The sequence below is a fragment of the Macaca nemestrina genome, chromosome 7 (genome assembly GCF_043159975.1).
Source record: "Macaca nemestrina isolate mMacNem1 chromosome 7, mMacNem.hap1, whole genome shotgun sequence".
NCBI lineage: Eukaryota > Metazoa > Chordata > Mammalia > Primates > Cercopithecidae > Macaca > Macaca nemestrina.
Genome location: NC_092131.1, coordinates 108,899,125 through 108,914,332, shown reverse-complemented (window position 1 = coordinate 108,914,332; position 15,208 = coordinate 108,899,125). Strand labels below are relative to the sequence as shown.

At 40.5% G+C, this 15,208-nt stretch overlaps 1 protein-coding gene across 7 annotated transcripts in view; it reads right to left on the bottom strand.

Moving 5' to 3' along the window:
• LOC105497462 (ADAMTS like 3) overlaps positions 1 to 15,208 on the bottom strand; it is a 434,450-nt gene that overhangs the window by 228,666 nt on the left and 190,576 nt on the right. For all 7 annotated transcript variants that reach the window (XM_024797846.2, XM_024797843.2, XM_071100796.1 and 4 more), the window contains exon 6: positions 2,309 to 2,545. In XM_024797846.2, coding sequence (XP_024653614.2) covers positions 2,309 to 2,545 — 237 coding nt within the window. The remainder of the gene's footprint in view (positions 1 to 2,308; positions 2,546 to 15,208) is intronic.

The window sequence follows — 15,208 nt, the reverse complement described above, 5'->3', positions numbered from 1 at the left end:
TGCCTGTTATGCCAGTATTTTGGGAGGTTCAAGGCCAGCCTGAGCAACATAGTGAGAACCCCATCTCTACAAAAATCAAACAAACAAAAAATTGGCTGAGCATGATGGCACATGCCTGCAGTCCCAGCTACATAGGAGGCTGAGGCAGGAGGATTGCTTGAGCCCAGGAGGATGAATCTGCAATGAGGCATGATCATGTTGCTGTATTACAGCCTGGGTGACAGGGTGAGACCCCGTCTCTTAAAAAAAAGAGAGAAAGAAAGAAATTGAGTCTGTTTTAAAAGGGCAGGGAGGTGGATAGTGCCGGAAGAGCCTACAGGAGACTGACAAGAATCCTCAATTTCGGCCGGGCGCGGTGGCTCAAGCCTGTAATCCCAGCGCTTTGGGAGGCCGAGGCGGGCGGATCACAAGGTCAGGAGATCGAGACCACGGTGAAACCCCGTCTCTACTAAAAATACAAAAAATTAGCCGGGCGCGGTTGTGGGCGCCTGTAGTCCCAGCTACTCGGGAGGCTGAGGCAGGAGAATGGCGTGAACCCGGGAGGCGGAGCTTGCAGTGAGCCGAGATCGCACCACTGCACTCCAGCTTGGGCGACAGAGCGAGACTCCGCCTCAAAAAAAAAAAAAAAAAAAAGAATCCTCAATTTCATCATTAATGCAAGGACAAGCCATTGAGGGGCTTTGGGGAATGCAAGAATGACAAGCTCTGATTGCCTTTTAACATAATCACTTTGGCTGCTGTGTGAATAACAAACTGGAGGGAATCATAGTGGGAGCTGGGAGAACAGAACAGAAAGCTGTTAATGCGATTTAGATTAGCTAATAAGGACTTAGGCTACAAGAAAGGCAGTAAAGATGGCAAGATGTGCTAAATTAAAAGTAATCTTTGGAGGGAAAACTGACAGGACGTGGCAATGGATCAAATGTGTGGGTTGAAATAAAGGCAGAATGATGTCAAAGTTTTGGGATGAGCAACTAGAAGCCATTTTTTAGATAAAGGGATGAACAAAGTTGAAGCTAGTTTGAAAAGCAGGATGAAGGTTCACCTTTGAGCACTTTAAGTCTGAAACTCCTGGTAGTGCTTCACACTTAGTAGGTGGTCAGGTTGCTTGTCTGCTGTTGTTACTATTGTTTTTGTTATGAGCACAACAGAGTAGGTGAAATACTAGACACATTCATTATTTTTTAAAAACATTTTTCAGAAGTCAAAAGAATAGATGCAGAATCCTATCATTTCCCTGCCATCCCTGCCTCACAACCTGTCATAGTGTCTTTTTAATTTTTTTTTCTTTTTGAGACAGTCTTGCTCTGTCACCCAGGCTGGAATGCAGTGGCATGATCCTGGCTCACTGCAACCTCCACCTCCTGGGTTCAAGTGATTCTCCAGCCTCAGCCTCCCTAGTAGCTCGGATTACAGGCACACACCATCACATCCAGCTAATTTTTGTATTTTTAGTGGAGATGGGGTTTCACCATGTTGCCAGGCTGGTCTTGATCTCCTGACCTCAAGTGATCCACCCACCTTGGCCTCCCAAAGTGCTGGGATTACAGGGTGAGCCACCACACCTGGCCGAAAGTGTCTTGAATCCTTACACTCATTACAAGCCACTGAGGTTTATCCCAGTCACACTTGTCATAGCTCTGCAGAGACCACCCTGAAAAATCTGCTGGAATGCATTCATGTTAGTTTTTCAGTAAATAAATCATTATTCCCAAAGATCCAAAACAATGAATTAATTTTAATAAGAAAGCTTAATTTAATAAGAGACTCTCCAGTATTACTCTTCCAAAACAGTGGTTCTCAAAGTATATTCCCCAGACCCACAGCTTCAGTATCTCCAGGGAACTTGTTAGAAATGCAGATCTTTGGGCACCATCCCTTACCTACTGAATCACAAACTCTGGGGGATGAGCACAACATTCTGTTATCACAAGCCCTCTAGGTGACTCTGATGCATGTTCAAGTTAGAGAATCACTAATCTATAGCCAGGGGCGGTGGCTCATGCCTGTAATCCCAGCACTTTGAGAGGCTGAGGCAGGCGAATCACCTGAGGTCAGGAGTACAAGATCAGCCTGGCCAACATGATGAAACCTCATCTGTACTAAAAATACAAAATTGGGATACAAATATAATTTGTATTTGGTGTACAAAAATACAAAACTGGGATTACAGGTGTAAGCCACTGTACATGGCCAATAGCAATATTTTCATCTGCATGAATAAAAGTACAGAAGAAAAGGGTTCTGTTTATTGACAGTAGGCGTAGCACATCCCTGAAGCAGGGGCTCCGGAGGAAAGTGTGCTTACCTGACAGATGCCACTGATACACATGTCCAAGGAGTCCGTGTTGCAACGAGTTCCATCCAGTACCTTAGGTGCCAGCTCCACCACCAAGTTTTGTCCTCGTGCATGACACTTGAGTGCACACGGCGCAGCAGGATCATTATATCGTGGAAGCCATTCATAATAACGCCCCTGATACTGGACATCATTGTAGGCTGAGCACTGCTGGGCTCTGAAATCTTCTGTATCTGGAGGGCAGTCCTGGGGACAGAGGGAAAAGGCCACATGCACATCACCCAGTGAGAGAGGCCAACAGAAGGTGAAATAGGTTAACCAGAATCTCATGAGACCACACCCCACTTGCCTTTATCTGGGAGTCACCTAATTCCCTGTCATTGTTGTTTTTAATTCATCTGTCTTTCCTCCCCTGTCAGGCTCCCTCCCATATCTTCACTGGTACCAAGTACCTGCCTTCAACTGGCTGTAGGATGGATGGCAGAAAACATAGCTTGTTCAAATTCTGTCTACAACAAAAGCAAATAAATTCTAAGTAAATGCCTTAAGTTGCTCTCATAATAAAAAGTGTTTGTACAAATATTGATGACTCATTGATCTTTTTACCAAATTATTGATTCCGCCCACCAGAATTTCCACAGCAAGATACTAGTTGAGAAAAGTGTTACTTTATTCATCAAAAATCTACTTTTGATATGTCAAACTTCATAATTAAAGAAAACAGATACAAAAAAGCAATATAGCCACCAGGCATGGTGGCTTACGTCTGTAATCCCAGCACTTTGGGTGGCTGAAGCGGGCGGATCACTGGAGGTCAGGAGTTCCAGAACAGCTTGGCCAAAACAGTGAAACCCTGTCTCTACAAAAAATACAAGAATTAGCTGGGTGTGGTGGCGCATGCCTATAGTCCCAGCTACTCACGAGGCTGAGGCAGGAGACTGCTTGAACCTGGGAGGTGGAGGTTGCAGTGAGCCAAGATTGTGCCACTGCACTCCAGCCTGAGTGACAGAGCAAGACTCTGTCGCAAAAAAAAAAAAAAAAAAAAAAAAAAAAGAAAAGAAAAAAAAGAAACCAAACTCACACACACCATAATTTTATATTTTTATTATGAAAGTAATAAATATTCATTCTAAAAACTTTGGAAAATAGTTTCTACTCAACAAAAGAATAGATAACATAGATCTTTTGTATCTAAATCTTCACACAAATCTTGATTATTTACCAAGGAACTCTTTCTGGAATTAAATTTCTGCATCCAAGGTTATACACATTTTATAGACTATTCAAAATATTGCAAAATTGCCCTCCACTATAATTTTCTAGTTTTTTTTCCCAATCAGAAATACTTCATTGTTTTCATTTGCATTTTCTTTTTGAGATAGAGTCTTGCTTTGTCACGTGGGCTGGACCTCCCAGGTTCAAGAGATTCTCCTATCTCAGCCTCTCGAGTGGCTGGGATTACAGGCTTCTGCCACCATGGCTGGCTAATTTGTTTTTGCATTTTTAATAGAGATGGGTTTTCACCATGTTAGCCAGGCTGGTCTCAAACTCCTGACCTCAAGTGATTCACCCACCTCAGCCTCCCAAAGTGTTGGGATTAGAGGTGTGAGCCACCATGCCCAGCTTGCATTTTCTTTTTATTGTTTAATATCTTTTCATGTGTTAATTCTTCAAATTTTTGTATTAATTCTACAAAAATTTCTTGTTTTATATCCTTTATCCATTGGCATTTTTGTCTTTTTATTATTTTCATCAGATGAAACTATTAAACTTCATAGAGAAATTATCAACTCTTCTTCATTTCTGTTGGAAATATTTTCCCCATTTCATTTTGTTTTTAGTACTTTGTAAAGTCAAAAAGTTTTACATTTTCATGTAGTCAGCTCTATTAATATTTCCCCTTAAGGTTTCTTTCCTTATTAATTGGCTTAGAAATGCTTTCCCACTCTGCTCTGAGAACAGATAAATACTTAAATGTATTTTCCTAGTTCCTTTATAGATTAGCAGTCATATTTAACTATTTGTTATATTTGGAATTTATTTAGATGAATCATTTAAGTTAGAAATCTAGCTTTATTTTTTTTCACAAATAGATATTGATAAATTATCAGCCAGGATTTTTAAATACAATTTTCCTCTTTTTGCTACTTGACTTTTGTATTTTATTGTTTACACTTTGGGCCTTTATAAACTTCCTTAAATCCTTTTTGGAAGTAGATAGGGAATAAATAGAATATAATCAACAAACATTCTTCTGAGATTAGTTGTATTATTTTGCTGTGAAACATTCCAAAATCCTATATTGCATCCACATTTTTGTTTTCTTAGCAAAATTAAACAAGGTTACACTAATAGAAGCAAGTCAAACTGAAGAAGACTAAAACTGGATGACTTTTTCTTTAGTCAGTGTCTTACTCTGTCACCCAGGATGGAGCACAATGGCATGATCACAGCTCACTGCAGCCTCGACCTCCAGAGCTCAGGTGATCCTCCCATCTCAGTCTCCCAGGCAGCTGGGACTACAGGCATGCGCCACTACACCCAGCTAATTTTTTGTAGAGACAGTTTTGTCATGTTGCCCATGCTGGTCTCAAACTCCTGGGCTCAGGCAATCTGCCTGCCTCAGCCTCCCAAAGTGCTGGGATTACAGGCATGAACCACCATGCCAGGCCAGATGACTTTTCTCTGTTGAAATGAGGACTGTATCCTCCATCTGGCCATAGGAAGGATCATCAATTACAAAATTACATCACCTCCTCTTCCTCCAGCCATGGCTAGTTTTCTCTATATCTCACTCTTCGAAACCAACCAAAGGAAAGTGTCTAAGCAGGATGCAAGCAACTTCTTTGCATTAGGCTCAATGGCAACATTCTCTAGGGACTGAACGGGCCGGCTAGCTAACTCTCAACTCCCTTAAATTCCATAAACCAATGAAGTTTCACAAAATTAACAAGAGCTAATTAGCGGAGGACACGTTAGAATGTCAGCTGTAGGGTGGCCAGATTTGTACATGTGACCAGCCCCCTTGGCCACAGCTGACTATCCAGAGGCAAACATCTGGTACACACCAGGTCAATCTTTCCCAGGAATTTGAAATTGCAACAAAAGAGCTGGAACCAAGAGAGTTAAGAACTCATATCAATCTAGGGCTGGACTCGCCATTTCTTTTATAAGATTCATGTTGAAGCAAAGCAAGCCAGTTCCCACAGCAAAGAAGAATGAATTCGATAAGAAAGGAGGAGGAAAGATAGTAAATTATGCATTTAAATAGGAATAAGTAACCAGTGTTCCTCATTTTCTGATTTCTGGCTCCAGGCCCTCAAGGCCTGCTTATGCTTAAATTCCCTTAAAAACCCATATATCCATCCAGTGAATCCCCTTTATCCTGAGCTAATGTAAGTAGACTTCTGTTCTTAGCATATGATGCTATCTGATTAAGGCAGCCTGATATCCAGATCATGCTTTCTAGTTTCCCAGGGGTAATCACTGACATTCTCTTTTCACCACCACCCTTTGAACTAGGTAGGTCAGGATTATTACCTTCACTCTATAAATAGAGAAAACTGTGACCTAGGAGGGGTGGCGCCCAAGATAGCCAAACAGGAACAGCTCCAGCCTCCAGCTCCCAGCGTGAGTGACACAGAAGACAGGTGATTTCTGCATTTTCAACTGAGGTGCAGACCGACACATCACACCTCTCACGGCTGGGTACACCCTGAGACAAAGCTTCCAAAGCAAGAATCAGATAGCAACACTTGCTGTTCAGCAATATTCTATCTTCTGCAGCCTCCGTTGCTGATAGCCAGGCAAACAGGGTATGGAATGGACCTCAAGCAAACTCCAACAGACCTGCAGCTGAGGGTCCTAACTGTTAGAAGGAAAACTAACAAACAGAAAGGACACCCACACCAAAACCCCATCAGTACGTCACCATCATCAAGGCCAAAGGCAGATAAAACCACAAATATGGGGGAAAAGCAGTGCAGAAAAGCTGGAAATTGAAAAAATAAGAGCGCATCTCCCAGGGAACAAAGCTGGACGGAGAATGACTTTCACGAGTTGAGAGAAGAAGGTTTCAGTTGATCAAACTTCTCAGAGCTAAAGGAGGAACTACGTAACCAGTGCAAAGAAACTAAAAACCTTGAAAAAATAATGGATGAATGGATAACTAGAATAATCAGTGCAGAGAAGACCATAAAAGAACTGATAGAGATGAAAACCATGACACGAGAACTACGTCACAAATGCACAAGCTTCAGTAACAGACTCGATCAACTGGAAGAAAGATTATCAGTGATTGAAGATCAAATGAATGAAATGAAACAAGATGAGAAATGCAGAGAAAAAAGAGTAAAAAGAAATGAACAAAGCCTCCAAGAAATATGGGATTATGTGAAAAGACCAAATCTACAACTGATTGGTGTGCCTGAAAGTGATGGGGAAAATGGAACCAAGTTGGAAAACACTCTGCAGGATATCATCCAGGAGAACTTCCCCAACCTAGTAGGGCAGGGCAACATTCAAATTCAGGAAATACAGAGAACGCCACAAAGATACACCTTGAGAAGAGCAACTCTAAGACACATAATTGTCATATTCACCAAAGTTGAAATGAAGGAAAAAATATTAAGGGCAGTCACAGAGAAAGGTCGGGTCACCCACAAAGGGAAGACCATCAGACTAACAGCAGATCTCTCAGCAGAAACTCTACAAGCCAGAAGAGAGTGGGGGCCAATATTCAACATTTTTAAAGAAAAGAATTTTCAACCCAGAATTTCATATCCAGCCAAACTAAGTTTCATAAGTGAAGGAGAAATAAAATCCTTTACAGACAAGCAAATGCTTAGAGATTTTGTCACCACCAGACCTGCCCTACAAGAGATCCTGAAGGAAACACTAAACAAGGAAAGGAACAACCGGTACCAGCCATAGCAAAAACATACCAAAATGTAAAGACCATCGAGGCTAGGAAGAAACTGCATCCACTAACGAGTAAAATAACTGCTAATATCATAATGACAGGATCAAGTTCACACATAACAATATTAACCTTAAATGTAAATGGACTAAATGGTCCAATTAAAAGACACAGACTGGCAAACTGGATAAAGAGTCAAGATACATCAGTTTGCTGTATTCAGGAGACCCATCTCACATGCAGAGACACACATAGGCTAAAAATAAAGGGATGGAGGAAGATCTACCAAGCAAATGGAAAACAAAAAAAAAGCAGGGGTTGCAATCCTAGTCTCTGATAAAATAGACTTTAAACCATCAAAGATCAAAAGAGACAAAGAAGGCCATTACATAATGGTAAAGGGATTAATTCATCAGGAAGAGCTAACTATCCTAAATATCTATGCACCCAATACCGGAGCACGCAGATTCATAAAGTAAGCCCTTAGACACTTACAAAGAGACTTAGACTCCCATACAATAATAACGGGAAACTTTAACACCCCACTGTCAACATTAGACAAATAAACAAGTCAGAAAGTTAACAAGGATATCCAGGAATTGAACTCAACTCTGCACCAAGTGGACCTAATAGACATCTACGGAACTCTCCACTCCAAATCAACAGAATATACATCCTTCTCAGCACCACATCGCACTTATTCCAAAATTGACCACATAGTTGGAAGTAAAGCACTCCTCAGCAAATGTACAAGAACAGAAATTATAACAAACTGTCTCTCAGACCACAGTGCAATCAAACTAGAACTCAGGACTAAGAAACTCAATCAAAATCGCTCAACTACATGGAAACTGAACAACCTGCTCCTGAATGACTACCAGGTACATAACGAAATGAAGGTAGAAATAAAGATGTTCTTTGAAACCAATGAGAACAAAGATACAACATACCAGAATCTCTGGGACACATTTAAAGCAGTGTGTAGAGGGAAATTTATAGCACTAAATGCCCACAAGAGAAAGCAGGAAAGATCTAAAATTGACACTCTAACATCGCAATTAAAAGAACTAGAGAAGCAAGAGCAAACATATGAAAAAGCTAGCAGAAGGCAAGAAATAACTAAGATCAGAGCAGAACTGAAGGAGATAGAGACATAAAAAACCCTCCAAAAAATCAATGAATCCAGGAGCCGGTTTCTTGAAAAGATCAACGAAATTGATAGACAACTAGCAAGACTAACAGACAAGAATAAATTGACACAATAAAAAATGATAAAGGGGATATCACCACCGACCCCACAGAAATACAAACTACGATCGGAGAATACTATAACCACCTCTACGCAAATAAACTAGAAAACCCAGAAGAAATGGATAATTTCTTGGACACTTATACTCTCCCAAGATGAAACCAGGAAGAAATTGAATCCCTGAAGAGACCAATAGCAGGCTCTGAAATTGAGGCAATAATTAATAGCCTACCAACCAAAAAATGTCCAGGACCAGACGGATTCACAGCCGAATTCTACCAGAGGTACAAGGAGGAGCTGGTACCATTCCTTCTGAAACTATTCCAATCAATTGAAAAAGAGGGAATCTTCCCTAACTCATTTTATGAGGCCAACATCATCCTGATACCAAAGCCTGGCAGACACACAACAAAAAAAGGAGAATTTTAGACCAATATCCCTGATGAACATTGATGCAAAAATCCTCAATAAAATACTGGCAAACCGAATCCAGCAGCACATGAAAAAGCTTATCCACCATGATCAAGTGGGCTTTATCCCTGGGATGCAAGGCTGGTTCAACATACGCAAATCAATAAACGTAATCCAGCATATAAAAAGAACTAAAGACAAAAACCACATGATTATCTCAATAGATGCAGAAAAGGCCTTTGACAAAATTCAACAGCTCTTCATCCTAAAAACTCTCAATGAATTCAGCATTGATGGAACGTATCTCAAAATAATAAGAGATATTTATGACAAACCCACAGCCAATATCATACTGAATGGGCAAAAACTGGAAAAATTCCCTTTGAAAACTGGCACAAGACAGGGATGCCCTCTCTCACCACTCCTATTCAACATAGTGTTGGAAGTTCTGGCTAGGGAAATCAGGCAAGAGAAAGAAATAAAGGGTATTCCGTTAGGAAAAGAGGAAGTCAAATTGTCCCTGTTTGCAGATGACATGATTGTACATTTAGGAAAACCCATCATCTCAGCCTAAAATCTCCTTAAGCTCATAAGAAACTTCAGCAAGGTCTCAGGATACAAAATCAATGTGCAAAAATCACAAGCATTCTTATACACCAGTAACAGACAGACAGAGAGCCAAATCATGAATGAACTCCCATTCACAATAGCTTCAAAGAGAATAAAATACCTAGGAATCCAACTTACAAGGGATGTAAAGGACCTCTTCAAGGAGAACTACAAACCACTGCTCAGTGAAATAAAAGAGGACACAAACAAATGGAAGAACATACCATGCTCATGGAGAGGAAGAATCAATATTGTGAAAATGGCCATACTGCCCAAGGTAATTTATAGATTCAATGCCATCCGCATCAAGCTACCAATGACTTTCTTCACAGAATTGGAAAAAACTGCTTTAAAATTCATATGGAACCAAGAAAGACCCTGCATTGCCAAGACAATCCTAAGTCAAAAGAACAAAGCTGGAGGCATCACGCTACCTGACTTCAAACTATACTACAAGGCTACAGTAACCAAAACAGCATGGTACTGGTACCAAAACAGAGATATAGACCAATGGAACAGAACAGAGCCTTCAGAAATAATACCACACATCTACAGCCATCTGATCTTTGACAAACCTGTCAAAAACAAGAAATGGGGAAAGGATTCCCTATTTAATAAATGGTGCTGGGAAAATTGGCTAGCCATATAGAAAGTTGAAACTGGATCCTTTCCTTACTCCTTATACAAAAATTAATTCAAGATGGATTAGAGACTTAAATGTTAGACCTAAAACCATAAAAACCCTAGAAGAAAACCTAGGTAATACCATTCAGGACATAGGCATGGGCAAGGACTTCATGTCTAAAACACCAAAAGCAATGGCAACAAAAACCAAAATTGACAAATGGGATCTAATTAAACTAAACAGCTTCTGCATAGCAAAAGAAACGACTGTCAGAGTGAACAGGCAACCTACAGAATGGGAGAAAATTTTTGCAATCTACTCATCTGACAAAGGGCTAATATCCAGAACCTACAAAGAACTCAAACAAATTTACAAGAAAAAAACAAACAACCCCATCAAAAAGTGGGCAAAGGATATGAACAGACACATCTCAAAAGAAGACATTCATACAGCCAACAGACATGTGAAAAAATGCTCATCATCACTCGCCATCAGAGAAATACAAATCAAAACCACAATGAGATACCATCTCACACCAGTTAGAATGGCAATCATTAAAAAATCAGGAAACAACAGGTGCTGGAGAGGATGAGGAGAAATAGGAACACTTTTACACCATTGGTGGGACTGTAAACTAGTTCAACCATTGTGGAAAACAGTGTGGCAATTCCTCAAGGATCTAGAACTAGAAATACCATTTGATCCAGCCATTCCATTACTGGGTATATACCCAAAGGATTATAAATCATGCTGCTATAAAGACACATGCACACGTATGTTTACTGCAGCACTATTCACAATAGCAAAGACTTGGAATCAACCCAAATGTCCACCAGTGACAGACTGGATTAAGAAAATGTGGCACATATATACCATGGAATACTATGAAGCCATAAAAAACGATGAGTTTGTGTCCTTTGTAGGGACATGGATGCAGCTGGGAACCATCATTCTCAGCAAACTATCACAAGAACAGAAAACCAAACACCACATGTTCTCACTCATAGGTGGGAATTGAACAATGAGATCACTTGGACACAGGAAGGGGAACATCACTTACCGGGGCCTATTGTGGGGAGGGGTTGGGGGGAGGGATAGCATTAGGAGATATACCTAATGTAAACGACGAGTTAATGGGTACAGCACACAACATGGCACACGTATACATATGTAACAAACCTGCATGTTGTGCACATGTACCCTAGAACTTAAAAGTATAATAATAAAAAAAAAAATACAAAAAAAAAAAAAAAAAAAACTGTGACGTAGAAAGTTTTTAGCCACTAGTCCAAAGACACACACTAGGATATGACAGAGCCAAGACTGATTCTCAAAGTAATAAGCACTCTATTATAGAATACTGCTTTCTAGTACACATGGGGGACACTGACTGCTTACATTAAATGCTTTCATTCACTTCACATTCTTCCAGTGTCAACACTAAGCTTGCCTAATCTGGCTCAGCTAGGTCCCACATCCCGGCTCAAGACAAGCTAGGGATTCTTGTGTCTTAAACAGTTTATTTGACATTTAGGGAGCAAAATGCCAAACATTCTTCTGCTTTCCTTTCCCTGAGAAGCATTTTTTTCATTTCAGTTAAATTGAAGACAACATTTATTTATGAAATATACTTAATGAGCTTTGCCCTAGGTCACATGCTAGGGAGAACACAAAACAAAAACATAAACCACCACTGTCATTCAATGAGCTTGTTATCTTATTGGAGATGTAGCTTCTATATGCATGAAACACACCGAACAAGTGTTATCACTGGCATTTGTAGACTTAAAGTGGGAATGCAATGAAGGATGTAGAATTGTTATCCAAGAGTTAAACTGTACAATTGATTAGATGAAGTTAATAAGAATAGATTCCATATCAGCAAGACTTGACTCTAACCTGATAGAGGTAATAAAAGGAAGTGTCAGTCAGTGAGGGTAGCCAGTCTGGGAAGCTCAGAAAAGAAGAAAGAGGAGGAGAAGGATAGGAGGAATAGAGAAGAGGAGGATGGAGAGGAGGAGAAGGGAAGAGAAAGGAAAAGAAGAAGGCTGCCACAGCCAACAAATGACAAAAGGCACCCATTTCCCAAACCATCTTGAAAACAAGTTCTCCTTCCCCTCCTGAAACCATGAGGATATGTAAAACACGGGAGCAACTTATGTAGAGAAGCCAGGAATGAAAGATTATCTAATAAACTGAGTATTTTTATGCAAGAGAGACAGGCCATTATCTACGAGATTATTTATATAATAGGACTGGACCAAGCTTTCATGTGGATCAGACATTTAGGCAATTCCCCTCCCCAGTCCTCTCTCCCAATAACCAGCAAGTAGAGACTCAGGAGAAATAATATTGTTGCTACAAGCAAATTTTAAAATTTTATTTTAACTTCATATCCAAGTTGTACTATGAGCTGAGTTTTGTGATTATTTTATATAACAAATGACTGCATTTCTAGCATAAAAATAAATTGTTGGTGGCCACTGCAAACTAGAATTGGCAAACAAGGAATTGTGGAAAAGTGAAATCTCAGATGAATTTAAAGGATGGTGTGATGTAAACAGGAGAAAATTCGGGAAACAACATAACAAAAGAGAAACAGCAGAAATAAATTCGTTATCTATATGGAGCAGTATGCAGCCTTGTCCAGAAAGGGTGAAAGCTGGGAGTTTAAATAAGAGATAGATCTTTTCTGAAGACAAGAAGATCCTTGAATGCAAGCGAGGAGATTTGAAAGCATTAAGGATCCACGGAGGGGACTAAAATATAAAAGATGGCATTTTAGGAACAGTATAATCGTAAGATGGTCTGGAGGTCTGGAGACAGACGTGAGATGGGGTGACTTTTGCCCAGAGTAGGAGTGATGACAAGGAAAAGAAAAGAACACCTCCAAGAGAAATACTGAATGGAAAATTGTCAGATTCTAGCCATTCATAGGATCCATAATATGAGGGATCCTTCAAGGGTCACATCAAATGTCCCTTCTGTAAAGTCAGGAAGGAGCCCTGGGAGCCCCTTCTGCAAGTATACCAGGCCGCCCTCTGTGCTCATATAAAAATGTGTTCATGCTACAAAAATATCCTTACCAAATTATGATATACTTATCTTAAAATTATTTTCCCTTTACCTCTTCCAGCATTGCCTTTAATCCTATAAACCCTGGTATAAAAAAAAAAAAATGACTCATCAGTGAATTCAGGTATTAGATCTCCCTGCTGACATCCATGACTTCTCTTAGAAATTCTCCATTTGCTCCAAAATACCCCTGATAAAGATAATTCTTTATCTAGGGCTCAGGGGCCAGTTCTGGCTATAAGGATATATGCTAAGTGCTGATCAGTGGGTTATGTCTGAAGACAGCAGTCACCCGGGAGCCAAGGCACTGTACCCAGACATGTTCTGTTCCATATTCTTTCAGGCCCAAAGCCCAAATCTCCATCTCCCGACAGAGTGAACCCGAGGAAAGCCACTGAACCAAAGTCTGAATTCTCCAGGAGGGTGGTGTGGTCTTTGTGGCCTGGGTATGCCTTCTGCTCCTGCCATTTGAGGCATGATCTCCTGCACACCAGGAGTAGAATTTCTTCATCTTCATCTATGTGCTGTGAATGCATGTCCCTGTTACAACTAGACTTCATAACAAAAGAACATTTGATCTTTTCTTGAGTGCCTGAATTTTTTTTCTTTAGCGTCTTCTGCTGAGGTGGGCAGAATTCTGAAATGCGACTGTCAGAGTCTGTCCTCGTTAAGCCGGATCCATCCCTATGCTAGGGATCCACCCCAGGCTGCTGGAGTAGTAGAAAACCAATAGCCATGGAGGATTTCCTTTCTCTGACTCCCTTCAGTTGTGTCTCTTTCAGTTAATTCCCTGCTTTTCCCTGATCTCTGGCCCTTGCCAACTAAGATTATGTAGAAGGTCTGCCCTACTGTTCCAGAGTTAGATTTTCTACAATGGTGTCTGGAAGTATAATGTCCCTCCAATACCACAGCAATTCTTGTGCTCATGTGTTACTAAAAGCTACCATGCTTTAGCTACTGCTGTCTGCAGCATCATTTTATTATCTGACAAAGCTTACAGCCTTTCCATACCCATGTATAGTGTAGTAGAGTGGTTAAGAGTGCACTTTCTGAAACCTGACTGTCTGAGGTTAAATTCAGTTCTGTGACCTTGGGCAGGTTATTTAAATCTCCTCTGTAAATGTGGAAATAAAAACAGCACTTACTTCCCAGGGTTAGTGTGAGGATTACATTAATTTATTCATGAAATGGCACTTAGAATAATGCCTAGCATTCAGGAAGTACTTAATAAGTATGAGCTATTATTATTATTTGGGTTAAGTATGAGGAAGTCAACACATATAGACAATAGCCCATGGTCCTAAGGCTGAGAGTCTGAGCCTTCAGACATTCCCATGGAGAAACAGAACTTTTAGCAATCTCTGGAATATGATACAGTGTTAGATCTCCAAGGCTCACTGACAGAAACACCTCCTTCTCCATATAGCAGACTTCTCCGATAGAGACTGAGTTTGGCCATTGATGATGACATCTCTTGGATGGGACTGAAAAGACCCTGCCATCCCTTAATACAGGGCTTTTACGGTACTGGACGTATAGATGTAGGCATGTTTGAATCAGGGGGCAAGTCTCCCTCAAAAGAGCTCCTCATCTTAGAATCACTAAAGGCAACTTCCTTCAAAAGAGTGAATGACCATCCCCATTTCCAGGTAAAATGAAATCCACTAACCACTGAACTAGTGTAGCCAGTCTTCAGTAAGGCATTGAATGGCAGTGAGAAGGCAGTGAGAAGTAACAACAGGGGTATGCTCATCAGAACTTGGTCCTCTCTCCACTTGAGGTGGGGTGGGTTGCAGAGTGGTCCCCACTCCTGCTCTTTAGAGTGGATGATGGTGAGGTGGATGTTTTGAGCCCCCAGTTAATAAAGCAGGAAGCAGCTCAAATAATTATATGGAAAAAAAAGATGTAGCCATATGCATACTCCAAGTTCATTGTGGTTACATCCACTTATGGCACTCAACATGTTTGCAATGTTTCCATAGTATATTCAGGAATATACTTGTATAATCTCTCCTGTATATG